Below are 16,628 nucleotides of genomic sequence, written 5' to 3'. Positions count from 1 at the left end.
TTTAACACATTAACCCCTGGAGCTTTTTGTCATTTTCGCCTGAAAATCGAGTAGGAAACACATTTTGAAAGCTGTTTCTGAATAAACTTGAAAACACCAAATCCCTGGTCATCTTTCAATAACATACTGCCTAGTTGTGTTAGAAACATCGTTTTTCATTGGCTATTTGACTCACACATGAGCAGAATGGTAAAAGTTGGATTTTTTTATTTTTTGGTTAAACGGAGCCATTATTTTTGTATGGAGACCACTCTTTATTCCAAATGCCCATCTTATCCTACTTTTTGCAAAGGCTCATCTGTATGTTTGCAGTTCATACCAGTTTGCTTTAGATCTAAGACCAAAAAGTCTAAAAATTCGAATACAAAATTGGATTCCGACCAGGGTGAATTTTGGGTAGAAAAAAGTCGGGTCCAAAAAATGAATTTTTTTTATCTGTATTTTGTAGTGCAACTAGATATTCCAGATTATTTGGTATCATTGTAGAGCACATCTGTCTACCTTTCTATAATGTATCATGCATCAGTGTATCATGCATGACCATGACACTACAGAGCTCAGCAGTAGGCTACTACCTCCTGCCCCGTTAAGTCATCGCTAACAAAGGGCTTAGTTGGTTCTGGTTTTTAATGTTTCAAAATATTCATCAGTGATAGTCCACCTTTTGTGTTGCTCTTCCAGTTAATACAGGAACTGTGGCCATTAGACTTGATGTTGTACTAATTGCAGTGTATCTTTTAAAATAAAATGCTTTCTCTTTGCTAGGCAAACTTTCCCTAACAGCCATTTTCCCAAATCCTCCACCTGCCTAAGAATTTATGATTGTAACGCTTTCATTGTCAGGGGCATAGTCATGAAATGGCCAGGTAGGGGAAGGTCATGAAATGGTCAGGTAGGGGAAGGTCATAAATAGGCATAGAAGCGGATCTTTTGAAATCTCCATCACATTACTGTTGTCCATGAAGGATGTTTTCACCTCTTTTGTCATAGTTACTGATTGCCAAAGGTATATGTTTACACTTTTAGGTGCAAGACTCAAGGCTATTCTTTTTTGATTTCAGTAAGAGAACCTTTACTTCTTCTACAAGGTAATTCTTTTTAGAAGAAATGGAGAAACAAAATATATTTGTCAATGATTATGCTTAAAAAAACACGGAAGAAAAGAAAATTATCACATGCATTTTACCCTGGAAATAATACATTGTTGCAACTTATGCGAAACTGAAGTTAAAAAGAATAAAAGAAAATTAACAAAGAATGTTGTCTGCAGAAATATTGAAATGTACATCAAAAAATCAACAGACGGATTGTCAGCAAGTTCCCCACCATGGCAAAACTGTATATTATTATGTGTGTATGAATTTCAGCAGGCTGATCATACCTTTGAGAACTATTGTACCCTTGATGCACAACATCTTACTTATACTCACTATTTCAGTTTGTGGATTTGTACCAAAAATAATGTACCATGTATACTTGCTTATAAGTCCAACTTCAGACAATATAGACCCTGATCTGCAGTTAAAGAATGCACTGGCAGGACAGGGTCTGTGTTGTTTTGTTCAAGTAGTTACTTCTAACAATCTGCATAAACTTAGTTTGCAGTTAGACTTGTAAGCAAGTATATAAGATAAACCTGTAAATGATCAGAATTTAACAAGCCATATTCTGGAACCTGTGCCAAAAGATAGAAGATAAATCTGGAATCTACAGATTATGAGATAGTTGCATTATCAGTTGTGATTGTTTTATTTTTTCTATATCGACAATCGTAGGTGAAAAGAAATGAAGTTGTAATTCATTATATTCAAGACAACCAAACTAATTGAGTGCACAGTGAAATTTCGATTTTTTTTCTCTCATCAGTTTACTCAATTTAGATACCAATATAACCATATAATAATGCACGTATTCAGTATCACATGTATACCATATTCCCAGACACAATTGTTTTTGTTTTAGACTCGAAAGGTATGTGAAGGTTCTTAGAATGGTCAGTGCATGTTTTTGTCCTGAACAGTGGAATGTAGTCTTAATCAGATGCTGTCAGTAGGGGGTAAGAAGGTAATACAAGCACTTGCACATGCTGATGCATTTGGACTGATAGTTGCAGACGTGAAACAAGACTGCTCCATGGCCTAGTGGTTAGAGCATTTGTCTTTGATGTGGGAGGTCGTGGGTTTGAACCCAGTCCAAGTCATACCAAAGACTTATAAAAATGATACTAACAGCTTCCTCGCATGGCACTCAGCATTAAGAGGTTAGTGTTAGGACTGGTTGGCCTGGTGTTAGGATAATGTGACTGGGTGGAACATGATGATACATGTCTGCAGCAAGATGCCTCAGTCCTAGACATCACTATAAATTACCACACTGCAGACATTGTAGCAATATGACTGAAAAATTGTTAAAGTATGTTAACACACAACACACACACCACAGATGTGAAGCAACAAGTTACTGTTATGTCTTCTTCTTTTGGTCAACTTTGTAACACATTTTTTTTCTTCATTTTCTTCTTTTAGCTTTGTAACAGACATGCATGCATTTTTCATTTTTTCTCTTAGCTTTTTAGCAGACATGCATGCATGCTTTTTTCATTTTCTTCTTTTACTTATAAGTGTAATAGGGATGCATACATGTGCTGTTTGATAAAATAATGTGATTTGATCACAGAATAAAGTAAAATCAAATGCATTATACAAAATCATTGTAATTCTGTGTTTCTTCTGAATCTAGATAGAAAAAGAGATATAGGTCAAGTAGGAATAAATAAATAAATGAAAATGAACAATTTAAAAAATAAATAAATACTACAACGATTGTTGAAAATGCCACCTGCCTAATGCAACAGTGACTTCTAAGGCATTTAACTGAATTATGAATTTATTTAAATTTAATACACATTCATGCAATTAGTATTTACTAAGTGAAATTATAAAAATTTTGAATGGAAACTACTGATAAAGCTCACTTGGAATCAGTAAAGTCTGTTTTATTATTTAGAAAATCCAAACTGATTTTCTTATCAATAACATCGTGTTTTGTTTTGTGGTGTTTAAGACACAGTGTTCACATTCAAGAGGGCTCTCAAAACTCACTTATTTCGACTGCAAGAACAAACTTAAAGACTTAATAATGTTTCCTACCTTAAATATTCTCAGCATGTTTTTTTTAATGTTTTCTAATTTCATGGTGTTTGTTTTTGTAATCATATCATTATGTTTTTAATCTCATAGGTGTTGTCTAATGTTGTAAAGCGCTTAGAGCTTCTAAAGATTAGGTGCTGTACAAAGTCATTATTATTATTATTATTATTATTTAAGATACTCTTTTCAACAGAATGAAAGTGGACTTGTAGACTTTAAATTAAATCTTGAGACAGGTGATCTTAACTACTTTTAGGCCTGATGATTGTCAGACTCTTATTGGCCAATTTTCACTTTATTCGAGTCAGTAAGAAGGGCTAAAACTATCTGGCCTAAACAGGTAAGAGGGATAGGAAGCCAAAGTGATTATCAGCCAGTCGAAGTGGCCGTGTCAGTCAATTGTCTACTAAATATTAACCTTCATAAGGAAGTCCAATATATATAAAGTGTTACTGTTTGAAATTCGCACAATATTTGGGGATTTCTATCATATTATTGTTGATATAAATATGTACCTTAGTAATTAAACTAAAACTTCTTGTGTCCATGAAAATGATGTATAATGGCATCGTGATTATCTCTTACAGGGGACAGTGAACCTAGACTGGGAGGAAAATCATCTGCAGCTGGGATCCGCACAAGGTTATCCACAGGCAGTATCCACATGAATGGAACTACAACTATATCTGTTGCCAGGGAGACAGAAGCAATTGCTAAGCAGATTGCCAAAGGTAGCTAGGAAATTTTTTAGTACCAGGACAGGAGAAATAGCCAAATTTTGTACTTGTCTGCACTCGCACACATCGGGGTCCAAAAGCAAAGACTGCATTTTAAGTGAGGGCACGAGTTACTGAGGGACCTCCCAAAAATCCACTAGACATCCAGAGAACCGGAGCACATGCTACTGCTCGACATGGCCATGATTGCGCCTGCTTAATATGCAAGGACAACACGTTGAATAGAATACTACCTTCTCATTGGCCAAATGAAAATAAGCTATAAATAAGTGCAGGACATCATTTTGTTTTAACCGATGAGATTATGTTCAGCGGTATCTCACTTGCATATTAAGCGGGCGCGATCACGGCCATGTCAAGCAGTAGTTTGGGAAAATGGTCTGGCATTCCTTTTAAAGTTATGATAGTAAGCCTAATTTTGGATATGCATACAAAGTCAAATGCCTGAGCTAAACATCGGTACAAGATTTATTATGCTACACGAAAGGTAGCTTGAAATAACAGTTTTTGTTCTTAAATGGGCTGTGCGAGAAAGGAGATAAGTGTTCTCCCTTGCAGTTATTATATAGTACATGTATGACAGGTTAATAGGTAAATTGTAAGCAACGATATTAACCTCTGTGGTATTGATGGTAGGGCAACTGGGCTGTTTAATGACTGAATCCTCGTTTTATAATCATGACGAGAATAATTGTCAATAAAGCGCTTTCTCTAATGAAGTTGGTTGTGATTCTTTATAAATTACATTTATTTTCAAAATGTCCAACATCTGAAAGATCAAAAACATGATTCCAACTGGTTTCAACAACCAACACTATGCGAAAATATTCATGTATTATGTCACGACTTTTGTTTTGTTGATTAGTCTGGTTCCTGGAATGGTGTGTGTATTCTTTGCAAAACAGGAACTTGATGAATCTGGGAACCAGACTAACTGCTGATAGACTACCAAACAAGATTCCTTTTTGTACAAGAAAAAACCCTGCAACATTTCAGCAGACAATTTGTCTACATTGAAACTAAATTTTTTAATTGTTCAGTTAGTGAAATACTGTCGCTGTGATTTCATTGCAAGTAACAGTGAAACTTCTTATCATCCTTGAGGATATCTCTACGTGTGAATTCAGAAATTCTCTGAAACTCGTTTTCCCCACAATGGTCCATATCTATGAAACAAAAATCTTTATTTTACGAAGTACTCATTTCGCTTGGTTGCCTTGCGATCTTTCATCACAGTTATGATTGGGTAGGTTAATTTAAGGTAGTTTAATTAGATTATGTACACAATAACATTTATAACAGTGTTTGATTGATCAACAGAAATGAGTTACCCGACATACGACCAGGCCACTGGTTCTTAAGCATGTAGGATTTGTATGCCTTCCACCTTTATTTGATTCAAAAGACATAATTAATGTGATAATAGACAAGGAGGCCCGCTTTTTATTTAGTGCAACAATACAAGATATGCTTCTGCTAATCTGATATCAAAACATGGTCGGCACTTAATAAGGTTTTCAGAGAAACTCTCGCAGGCATAGCTGCTATGGTAGATTTACACATTTTACGATTAGTTACAAGAGGATGCATTGCATTTATGTATTAAAAAGAACTAAAAGTTAGAGCTAGAACACAAATTTCAGTTGATTAAAAAAAATGATTTAATTGGTATTTATTAAAGTACTGCCTGCACTAGGCGTAAGTGACATTTCCACTGATCAAAATTTCCATGCATATTGTTAATTACGCTGTACGAAGAACGTTGTTTAAAAAGAAAATGTAACAAATGTTAGGACTTCTTTTGAAGTTGATATTGCCTAATGTTGATTAATATTTCCAGGTCCAATCTACCATTTTCAACGATAAAACGAGCGATATATCAAAGTTTCCATTACCAATTCTGATCACGATTTTCTTCAAGTACATAAAAAGGATCAGTTTTGGGGTATTCTCTGGTTTAAAAAATGGGATCCATGCCTGACCCTGCATTATTAGCGGGTTTGCCGGACACGAGTTGTCTAGGGGGGTGTATTCAGTGGAGGTTGAATATAATTTTATCCAAATCTGTTGGTCAAAATCTTTTATGGATTGAAGAAATTTGTTTTAAGCCTTTTCATTAGAAAAGATTTAGGTTAAGTTCATTTTTCAGCTTTATGAAAGAAAACGTGACTGGTCTATTTGACTTATCATAATTAACCAGTCTTTCTACATTTGTATATTATTGGTAGGAGCATCCATGACAAATGAACACTATTATTATTATTATTATTATTATCTAATGCATGGTATTTGTTCAGAAACCCATATTTGAAAGGTAAACCTGCAGAGGTCACCTATGTAGAAGACCAGTTTGGTTTATACCTATGGCTTTTTGCTAGTGACAGGTTATTACTTATCATTGTTATACCATTTTAAGACTCCAATTGTAACCAATTATGTCAAGGCAGTGTCGATTCTAGTCATGTGATCATGGAATTCATACTTTGTTTTTAAATATCACACCAGGTTTTAAATAGACTGAGATGAAATGTTTTCTGATGGATGGAAAGCTGAAAATTTATTACAGAACTCTTACAAAATGGAAAGCATCAAAGGGTTTCCTGATTGGGAGTACTGTTCTAACAAACAGAATCCAGTAAGCAAGGATTTTAACAAACAGTACTCTGCATCTAAACAGTTTAGTTTTACTTTGGTTTATATGTTTGACCCTGGAACAGAGTGTTTACTACTTAAAAGTTACAGCTGTACTGAATTAGCTTTGTTTCTTGAATAATTGATAGTATTTAACCTGGAGTTTGGGATTGTGGGCTTTCAACAGTTTTTGTCCATATGCACCCATTGGACGTACTTTTTTCACTATTATTTCATGTGCAAGCAGTTATTTGTCTTTTTAAATTATGTTTCTTGCATATTTGAGGTACAGTCTGGCACATTGTCCCTTGCTTACTGGATTCTAGCTACAACACAGTTGAAGGCTTGGGTGTAAAAACTGAAACAATATGGACCATTAATTTAAATGCTTCAGGATAAAGCTTGCAGAAATTTGCTTTAAAGCCAGCCCACTCTCATTTGCATAATAAAATCTTTCCTAATCCCTCCCCCCAATTAAAAAATGTACAGGCTTGTTTAATGAATTGAAATAAAGTTAAAATAATGAGCAGAATCCAAGCAGTAGTTTCTGATATATTGAACTAATATATATGTTCTGAGTTTTTTTAAATTCATGTTGTTGGAACATTTTCTGCATGCTGATCCATGTAATGTAACGTGCAACTCAGCCAAGCCAAACTCCTCCAATTTGCTTTTGATAATTACTCTAGATAATGTGCTTCTTTAAAGATAGTTTGATTGCCCTGTCAGAAAGGTCTATTGGGAGCAAAAGCAAGAAGGTTCACTTCCTAGGATCAATGAAAGCTGGTAGTTCCATTTAGAGAACACACAATGGAGCAGAGAAAGGATCAATATAATGTCAAGTTATGTACCATATTCATTATAAAAGTTCTTTGTGCCAATTGAAAGAATCAGATTTCTAGATCAACAGGGAAGAAGTGCTTATCAAGTTATCAAGTCCTTGATTGCTCCAGTCTGTTAGTTTTATCGATGTATACACAGAACATTTTTAATCAGTGGCAGGATGTTATTCATGTCAAGTACCAATCTGGTTGGGAAAGTCAGACTTGAACACATACCTGGAACTAAAAGATGGACTTTAAAAAACTCTGGAACAGTTTAACTTGTCAGGTAGATAATTATTTGTCTGTTATTACATGAAAAGTCCCACATTTGAACCTTTTATGTTTTTGCTCTTCTGCTCATAGACCAGAAAAGCTGTTGGATGGCATTCAGTCCATTGTTTGCCATAGTCATCCAGTGTCTGCTGGTGATCAGCAATCCGTCTTAACTACTTAACAGAACTCTCATGAAACTTTGCACATACATTCATCCCAGAATCTAGTTGGTCCTAAATGGAAATGATTCTGCTTGGACACCCAACATGACCACCACAGCAACCATCTTGAAAACCTTGATATTGCTGCTGCTTCTGAATGGATGGTCACATTGACTTGAGATTTTCACTAAAAGACTTGTGATGATGTCTTGCTGGATCTCTATGAAAATGTGCGTATCAGACATCTAGTATGACCACTAGAACAGCCATCTTGAAAAGATCACTATTGCATCTGGACAGAAATTCATTTTGACATTGGGTTTTCAACAGTTTTCTTAGGATGTCTAGCCTCTATGTGGCCCAAATAAAAAATGGTGCCATGTTGATGTCTAGTATGACTGCCACAGTGGCCATCTTGAAAACCTTTTTATAACTACTTGGATGGCCATGTCAGCATGGGAATTGAACCAAATGATTTATTATGTCTAGTTGGTCCTAAATAAAAATGGTGTTTCTCAGATATCCACCACAGGGGCCATCTTGAAAATCACATCTTCTTAAGAATGGTCAAATCAACAAAGGGTTATCACAGAAAGACATGATATCTAGTTGATTGTAAATGAAAACATACAAATTCTGACATCCTGTATGGCCACCACAATAGCCGTCGTGAAAATCGTATCACTACTTCTTAGATGGCTAGTTATGTGGATAATATGTTTTCACCAAAAGACTTGAAATTCTTGTTATCATTACCAAATGGAAAGTCATATCAGCATGGGGTTTACACCAGAAAACCTGGGTTCTTGTTGGTTCTAAATGCTAATAGTGCCAGTTCAGATACAGTAGGTCCCTTGCAGCAGCAAATTTGAAAACCTAGTTATTGTGTAAGAACATCATAGATGGTTCCAACACTCGGCAGTTACAAGGAAGAAATGGTCTTGTCTTGAATTCCTGAAAATTCTTTTTTGACCATGAGTGTCAGTCCCTTCAAGGAACTCTGTTACCTTCTGATAACAAATATCTGCAAATGACCACTCTGGTGGCTTAAGTGGTTAGGGCATCTGCCTCAGATGCGGGTGGTCGCATGTTCGAACCCTGGCCGAGTTGTACCAAACTCTAATAAACATTGCACTTGTAGCTGCCTCACTTGGTGCTCAGCTTTAAGAGCTTAGTGTTAGGACTGGTCAGCCTGGTGTCAGGATAATGTGACTGGGTAGGACATCATGTTACATGTCTGAAGCATGATGCTTCAGTGCTGGACATTGCTATAAACTGTCACACTGCAGACATCATGGCAATTTGACTGAAAAATTGTTAAAGCTATGTTAAAAATCCAAATCACACACATATCTGCAAATAATATAGACCCAGTAAGCCATCACATAGTGTTCTCATAGATCTGGCAGAACTTCGGTCAGGAATTCAGCTTAAGTCAAGAATCTGGTGATCTGATTGGCTGAAATTGAAATCCATTTTAAAATTGACCAACCAAATGTCTTAATATAAACTTAATTTTGAGACTTATGTTGGTAAAATTTAGACCAGACGTGGATTTCACCAGCAGAACTTAAGTATGGATTGAACCTTAAGTCTGGAATCCAGTGAGATGAATGGCTTAAATCATATTCATTTAAAATTGATTAGTCAAATGATTTTAATTTATACCTAATTTCAGACTTATTGGTATAGATTGGGCCTGGAGTTCGTGAAACTCTTTGAGCTGGATTTTGTTTTGACCAATCACAAATGATGTCACTTTTGAAAGCTCATTTCTGAATAGCTGATAGCAGAAACTCGATCTCAGACTCAAACTCAGAGTTTCTATGTACTCCTGACCTGATGGCAACCGTTCTGATTATAGAACTATATACCACTACATTAATGGCCCATGAACTATATACAATTACAGTAATGACCCTAGAACTATATACCATTGCAGTAACAGCCCTAGAACTATATACAATTACAGTGACTTTAGTCAGTTTCCATCCAAAAAAAATTTGTATCAGTAAACATGAACTTTAACGCTAGTGTATCCAGAGGACAAAAATACTTGTAATGTCTGGTTGCATTTTTCTGTCAACCATAAAAATAATTGTGTTCTTCAGAAATTACAGATGAGATAAGAAAGGCATTAACACTATGTCAGTATCATGCCTTTACAGTCTCTTCTCAATGGATGTAAATGTGGTATATGGCACGAAGGATGACTGTGGAAGCAGATTTCAATGAAAACTCGCATTGAAATTAGTAAGGTTTAGTGCTGAAATTAAATTGTATGGTTAAATTGTTAATTGATTCTATTTTATATTTTGTTGCATATTCTGATTTTTATAAAACTGATATTCGTATTTCATATCATTGGGATCTGACATCACCATTCTTGCATGTTTAAGTGCATTTTTTTGTAGTAAGCATGCAAAACTCTGTACAAAGCACAGAAAGGTCACAAGCCACTTGACCCACTCAAAGACAAGCCTAGATGTAACAAAAGGCCACATGCCACCTGGCCCATTCAAAGGCAAGCATACATGCAGTACTGTATACAAAGGTAACAACCCACTTGACCCACAGAGGCAAACCTTGTTGCAGTACTAGATACAAAGACCACATACCACATGACCACAAACCTAGATGCAATACTGTATACAAAGACCACATGCCACATGACCACAAACCTAGATGCAATTATGTATACAAAGACCACATGCCACATGACCCACTCAGAGGCAAGCCTAGATGCTACACTGTATACCTAAGTGATCATGATCAATTACTTTTAGTGGAATGTTGACATCAGGACTTGGAAGTCATCAGTTTACTTGCATGATGGACAGGCTGGCAGCTGGTCCTTTGCAGATTTAGTAACTTGTGCCAATTTTTACAATGCTTACTGGAACAAAATCAGCAAATAAACTACTGCTATAAATAACACTGAAAAAGCATGGCTTTTGCTATTGTTGTTAATATGTTGATTGATATTTTCTTAAGGATTTATTTCAGCTGTTTTGCACCCAAATATAATCAGAAATAAAATCCACCGGCCATCTGCTAGAATTGCTGCTAACGATATCATCTATACAACATCGTATCTAAGATGCACTTTTGTTTTTTGTACATAAAAAGCATTCTTAATCACTTTCTTAAAATTTAAAACTTCAGTTTCTTACCAAATGTGTTTACTCTACACATGTTCTTCAAAAATTGTGACCAAATTTGATTATAATTTAGTAACTTTGTTGCCTCAGAGACACAGCAGGTCTCGTCAGCTGGAAAAAGACGTCTTGGGTCTGCAGGAGCGTCAGAATCTTCAGCGTCACAGAATCCGCCACCCAAGAAAAGGAAAATTGGCAGAAATGATGGTTCTGGAGAGGTAAGACAAACTGCCTCATTGTGCTTTTAAATATCTCATGGATTAGAATTAGGTCTTCAACCAGCAGTTGACCTTTTGAAATATTTATTCTAATCCCTGCTCACTCTTGCATAAGAAAACATGATAAAACTTTAATGTGACTTTTTTTTTACCGACATACTAAGTTGAGAAAAATGGAAGATACAATATTATCAGTTGTTTTTCATTTGACTGTTGATATCTGTTAATCAGTTGTATTTTGTCAGCGATCCATGTGTGAACTGATGACCATGATAGAGTTTGCCTTATAACATGTTCAGCTTTGCTGGTTTTTCTTTTGATTTTGGCAAAATGATATACACTGAAAAGTTTTTGGGAAGTTAGTGTGTCAGTCTTGAAAAAAAATCAGGAATTTTGAGTAAGTTCCTAAGCTGACAAGTGGCAGTCTCACTATAGACACTATACTCTATGGCTTCCATGGATAGCATCATAATGAGGGAGTACAGTATAATGTTCTCCATTATAAGACAATCTCACTGTAATGCATGGTATGCTATGGCACCCATTGACATCATTATAGAGAGTAAGTACAGTATAATGTACTCCATTATAAGACAATCTCACTGTATGGCAATGTATGCTATGGCTCCCATTGACATCATTATAAAGAATGAGTACAGTATCATGTACTCCATTATAAGACAATCTCACTGTAAGGCATGGTATGCTATGGCTCCCATTGACATCATTATAATGGTGGAGTACATTATCATTTACTCCATTATAAGACAATCTCAGTGTGAGGCATTGTATGCTATGGCTCCATTGACATCATTATAATGGTGGAGTACATTATCATTTACTCCATTATAAGACAATCTCACTGTGAGGCAATGTATGCTATGGCTCCCATTGACATCATTATAGAGAGTGAGTACAGTATCATGTACTCCATTATAAGACAATCTCACTGTGAGCCAATGTATGCTATGGCTCCCATTGACATCATTATAATGAGGGAGTACTGTACTAAAGAGTGAGGCAGTGAAATTTTATCAATGGTGTACAGTATGAATTCTCTTTTCCAATACACTCTTTACCTTGAAAAATGTGTTATTCTTGTGAGAATTGGTAATTGACAGTAATAAATTGCTTCCTTTTCAGGACAACCGTAATGACTATTTCTGCTGGTTGTGCCATAGGGAAGGGATGGTGGTATGCTGTGAACTGTGTCCACGAGTTTACCACACCAAATGCCTGGGACTCGACAGTGATCTGCCACAGGATTGGGTCTGCCCAGAGTGTGAGGTCAGCCATTTTTATCTCACTGGCCAAACATACCATATACTTCTTAATCATTGGCCCTACTCTACTACTTATTGCCCCCTCCTATCCCCTTTTCATAGCTGCCAACCCTCACGATTTTGGCATGAATTTCATGAATTTCTAAAGAATTCACACATTCATGCCGCATGCCAAAAAATCACGAATTCCCCAATTCTCAAGTATTTTAAATTTTCCCATTAAGTGCTAGTCATGATATCAGTCGTTGCCAAAATGGTTTGGCACTGCTAGTCGCGATATTAGTAGAACTATAGCGAGTTGGTATTGTTGGCCTGGTAGCAAGCATTTTAGCGTATTTTAATCTATATGTATAAAAGTAGTTTTGCAAATGCTTTTAAAAGAAACTGGGGCCTAACTGGAATTTTTCTCTGCTCACGTGCTGCCAACACTGATTAGAATTACTGTTCGGCATCGCATCTTTAAAACGTTTTCACCACCACCAAAAAAAGAAATTTATTGCACAAAAAGTGTTTACTTTTAGGTATACCAAACATTTGCCAAGCATTCAGCCATCAAATACCGATATACATCATGCTTTTTGCACACAGTGTGCCAAAAAATTTAGCATTGGGCATGGTGGCAGAGATGATGTGAGGAAGCACATTGGTAGCAAAAAGCACATAAAGGTTGGGAAACTACATGAAGACAGCTGTTTTGAGTGTTGGAATGTTTTAGATTGAAAGATTAACATGTATCGTAATTTGCTTTAGTTCAGTTTTCCGCGCATGCGCCGACACCACTAATTGTTCACTGTTCGACGTTTCATCTTTTGGATTAATGCCATTTAGTAATTAAGCTACAAGCTACACTGCAGTTAAAACGTTTTCTCCTCCAAGGAAAAATATTTGTATGCCACAAAAAGTATAGATCAGAGTAAACCAAAATTTGGCCTATTGTTACGCCATCAAACATCGATGTACATTATGCATTTCGCACAGTAGTGTGCAGAGAATTTTGCAATTGGGAATGTGCACAAGGGCTGGTATTGTTGCTTATAATTTACCTGTCATATATGTACCATGTAGTAATATTATTATGAAAGATACATTGTAAGCTACAAAACGAACCATTGGAGGTATGTAGCAGAATGATGCAAAACAGCACACTGCTATAGTACCCCAAGCAGATTTCATTTTGGAGTACTTTAAGCCACCTACTTAAGTCTTGCATCCTACTAGTGCTGAAGCATTGTTTATGAGTTTTCTTGTTGAACATAACTTGTCTTTCTCAGCTAGAGATCAGCAACAGTGACAGTGGAAGATTCTTTCCTATTGTGAGGAAAAATAAGACAAACTTTAAGGGCCTCCTTAGGTGCTGAAAATTTGCAGCAATTTTAGTTATCAAGATTTACTAGCAGGCAAGAAGCCTGAACTGTTTTGAAAACAAATTTACCATGGCCTGATTGAGGAAATTCAAGACTGCCACAGCATCATATCATGACAGATAGTATGAAGTTGGTGTATATCAATAAATTTAGCTGCAAATATGTGTAAATGTAATCAGAGTAAATAATATGTTTAAGTTATTATTTGGGGATTTTGATATAATGCAGTACTGACCATCGAAGCGGATGGAGTTAGTGTCACAATATAATATTTCACAAATTGTGTTCAAAATTGACTAATTTTTATCCCACTTTTCACAAATTGCAAGTCTGGAGGGTTGGCAACTCTGCCTTTTTAAAGAACAGAAAATTGAAAACTTACCAAAAATCATTGCTGTTCTGTAATCTGTAAGTGCAACACAGGAACTAAGTAGTCCAGTATGACAGTTTTAACATAATCCTATTTTCATGTAACTTTTCATAAAATTTGCATAGTAAAACTGCATGACATTATTGATGCCTTTCAGAATCCATACACAGTAGTACTTTGTATATTCAATGTAAATTCATACTTCTGTTAATTCAGAGGTTGCAGGTTTGAACCCCAACCAAGTAAGACTAAAGACTTATACAAATGGTACTAGCAGCTGCCTCGCTAGGTGCTTAGCATTAAGAGGTCATTGTTAGGACTGGTCATCCTGGTGTCTGTGGCATGATGTCCCAGTGCTAGACATCACTATAAAATGCCACACTGCAGACATTATAGTGATATGATTAAAATTGTTAAAGCTACTTTAAGAAATCCAAATGACACACAAACACATGCTGGATTTTTTAATAATATGCAACACTGTAAAATAAAACTTTAGTCTGTTAATAAATGGTTTGTATGCATGTTTTAAGAGCACATGAAAATAATGCATAAGCTGGGCAGCAAATTCAAAGACTTCAAGTAGCAGCTGAGTGCCAATATTTACAATGACTGCATTCAAAGTCAGAAAGACCCAGATATGTAAATGTGGTCATTATAAGAATACATCATCTGTGTTGTCTGCAGTTTATATGCACTCATCAGCTGAAAATGGGGGGTGCACTTTTGGTGAAGGGTTTAATGCAAACATGTTTAATGAAAGCTGAGATATTATGGATGTCTGCAGTAGTGTTCAGCCAGCAGACAGGAAGAGAAAAGATGAAGAAAAGGAAATGAAAACACTAGAGTTGCTCGGAGAAAGTACTGCAGTTAATGAATAGTGTTATATATTCGGGTCCAGTTACAGTGACTTTAATATAATTTTTTTCCCATTTTTTCGTTACATTTATTTAGATCACTATTGTGTTTATCTTTGCTTCTTGTATTTAAATTGATAACAGGTAGTATAAAACACTTGAGACTGAGAGGAGTCCTTGAAGGCTTAAACTAGTCATTAAAAAGTTATTGAATTTTAGTTCTTCTGATCTGTATTAACCTTGCAAAATGTCTTTGAATTATGATATCGTGATATGATATTTTTAGTATTATCAATATGACTAATCTGAAATGGGTTAAAACAATGACATCATCTGATAATACAATATTTCATTTTTTTTGTGTGAGTTTTAGAACCACAAACCAATCCATATGTTTTTCATTTTAGAAAATCATGAGAGCAGAGTGCGTGGACACTCGCTCCAAGGCCATGAGCATGATATCATTAGACACACTGTGTATGCTACTCAAATATGCTCTGGAGCGGATGCAGCATCAAGGGGTAGGTAGATCTCTTTTCTTTAATGGTAAGACATGGGTACAATTTCTTGTCTCTTCAATGTTATTTTTGATGACCATGTTAAGATTGTATTTTTAACTTTTTGAAAAGGGCCCCGAGTGGTCTAAAGCGCTCTCCATTATGGATCACTGCCTTCTCACCTCTTTCTGCGGCAGTTTGAGTCTCGGATTCAGCCAATGTGGGTATGAGCTTCTCGTGGATCGGTGGTTCTTTCCGGGGTTTTCCTGGGTTCTTCCTACACCATTAATAATGGCCGCCATGTATATCCTCTCGTTTGCTGAAAAATGGCGTTAAGTCCCACAAAAACAGCAACAACAACAACTTTATGAAAGCCACTTGATCCCTGTGCTTGCTTGGAAGTCAAATCAAACTTCAAAATCCATAGACCCTGATCTGTTGTCACTGGCAGATCAAAATCTGTAATGTTTGTTGGGAATGATCACCACAACAGACAACATAGACCCTGATCAGTTTGTCACAGATCAGGATCTATATGGTCTTTTGGGAATAATAACTACAATAGAAAGTGTAGACCCTGATCTGCTTGCACATTATGCAGTGCCATATCAGGGTCTGTGTTGTTTGCAATTGAACCTGACTTGTGAGCAGGATATATATGATAACTTCTGTATCAGTTGCTGTGAGTCACAATAGCTCAGTGGTGATGATGTTGGATTCATGGCAAGCTGTTTACTCTATGAGCCAAATCACACAGATCAATCATAAACCAAAGTAAAGGAAATTAAAGGTTCTTTTAACAATACCTAAGGTATACAAGGCCTTTTTAAAATAACTTGGGTGACCAGTGAGGAAAACCTGAGAAACTTTGATAATAACATGATAACACTTAATCTATGTATTTTGTTAAGGTAGATCTCCTGCTACAGAAAAGACCAGCCATTCCTAGTCTATTGTAGTGTGAAAATTGTTGAAATTTTACACATTAAATATGTAATTGTCTGTTTTGGCATGTTAGATAAAAATATTTCTAAAAATGAGACACAGTTGCTACCAGTTTGTTTCAGAACAATAACTTGAGTTGTCCACAACCTATGGTATCCAGA

General features: G+C 35.9%; 1 protein-coding gene across 6 annotated transcripts in view; it reads left to right on the top strand.

The window, feature by feature from the left end:
* The window catches only part of LOC149783585 (MYND-type zinc finger-containing chromatin reader ZMYND8-like), a 148,562-nt gene that overhangs the window by 85,132 nt on the left and 46,802 nt on the right, over nt 1-16,628 (top strand). For all 6 annotated transcript variants that reach the window (XM_089931842.1, XM_089931845.1, XM_089931844.1 and 3 more), the window contains 4 exons: nt 3,737-3,880; nt 11,027-11,151; nt 12,295-12,438; nt 15,433-15,546. In XM_089931842.1, the coding sequence (XP_089787968.1) occupies nt 3,737-3,880; nt 11,027-11,151; nt 12,295-12,438; nt 15,433-15,546 (527 nt within the window). The remainder of the gene's footprint in view (nt 1-3,736; nt 3,881-11,026; nt 11,152-12,294; nt 12,439-15,432; nt 15,547-16,628) is intronic.

Source organism: Sinohyriopsis cumingii, chromosome 14, assembly GCF_028554795.1.
Source record: "Sinohyriopsis cumingii isolate HCF-2022 chromosome 14, ASM2855479v2, whole genome shotgun sequence".
NCBI lineage: Eukaryota > Metazoa > Mollusca > Bivalvia > Unionida > Unionidae > Sinohyriopsis > Sinohyriopsis cumingii.
The sequence above is the reverse complement of the archived record's forward strand: the minus strand, read 5'-3'. Positions and strand labels throughout refer to the sequence as shown.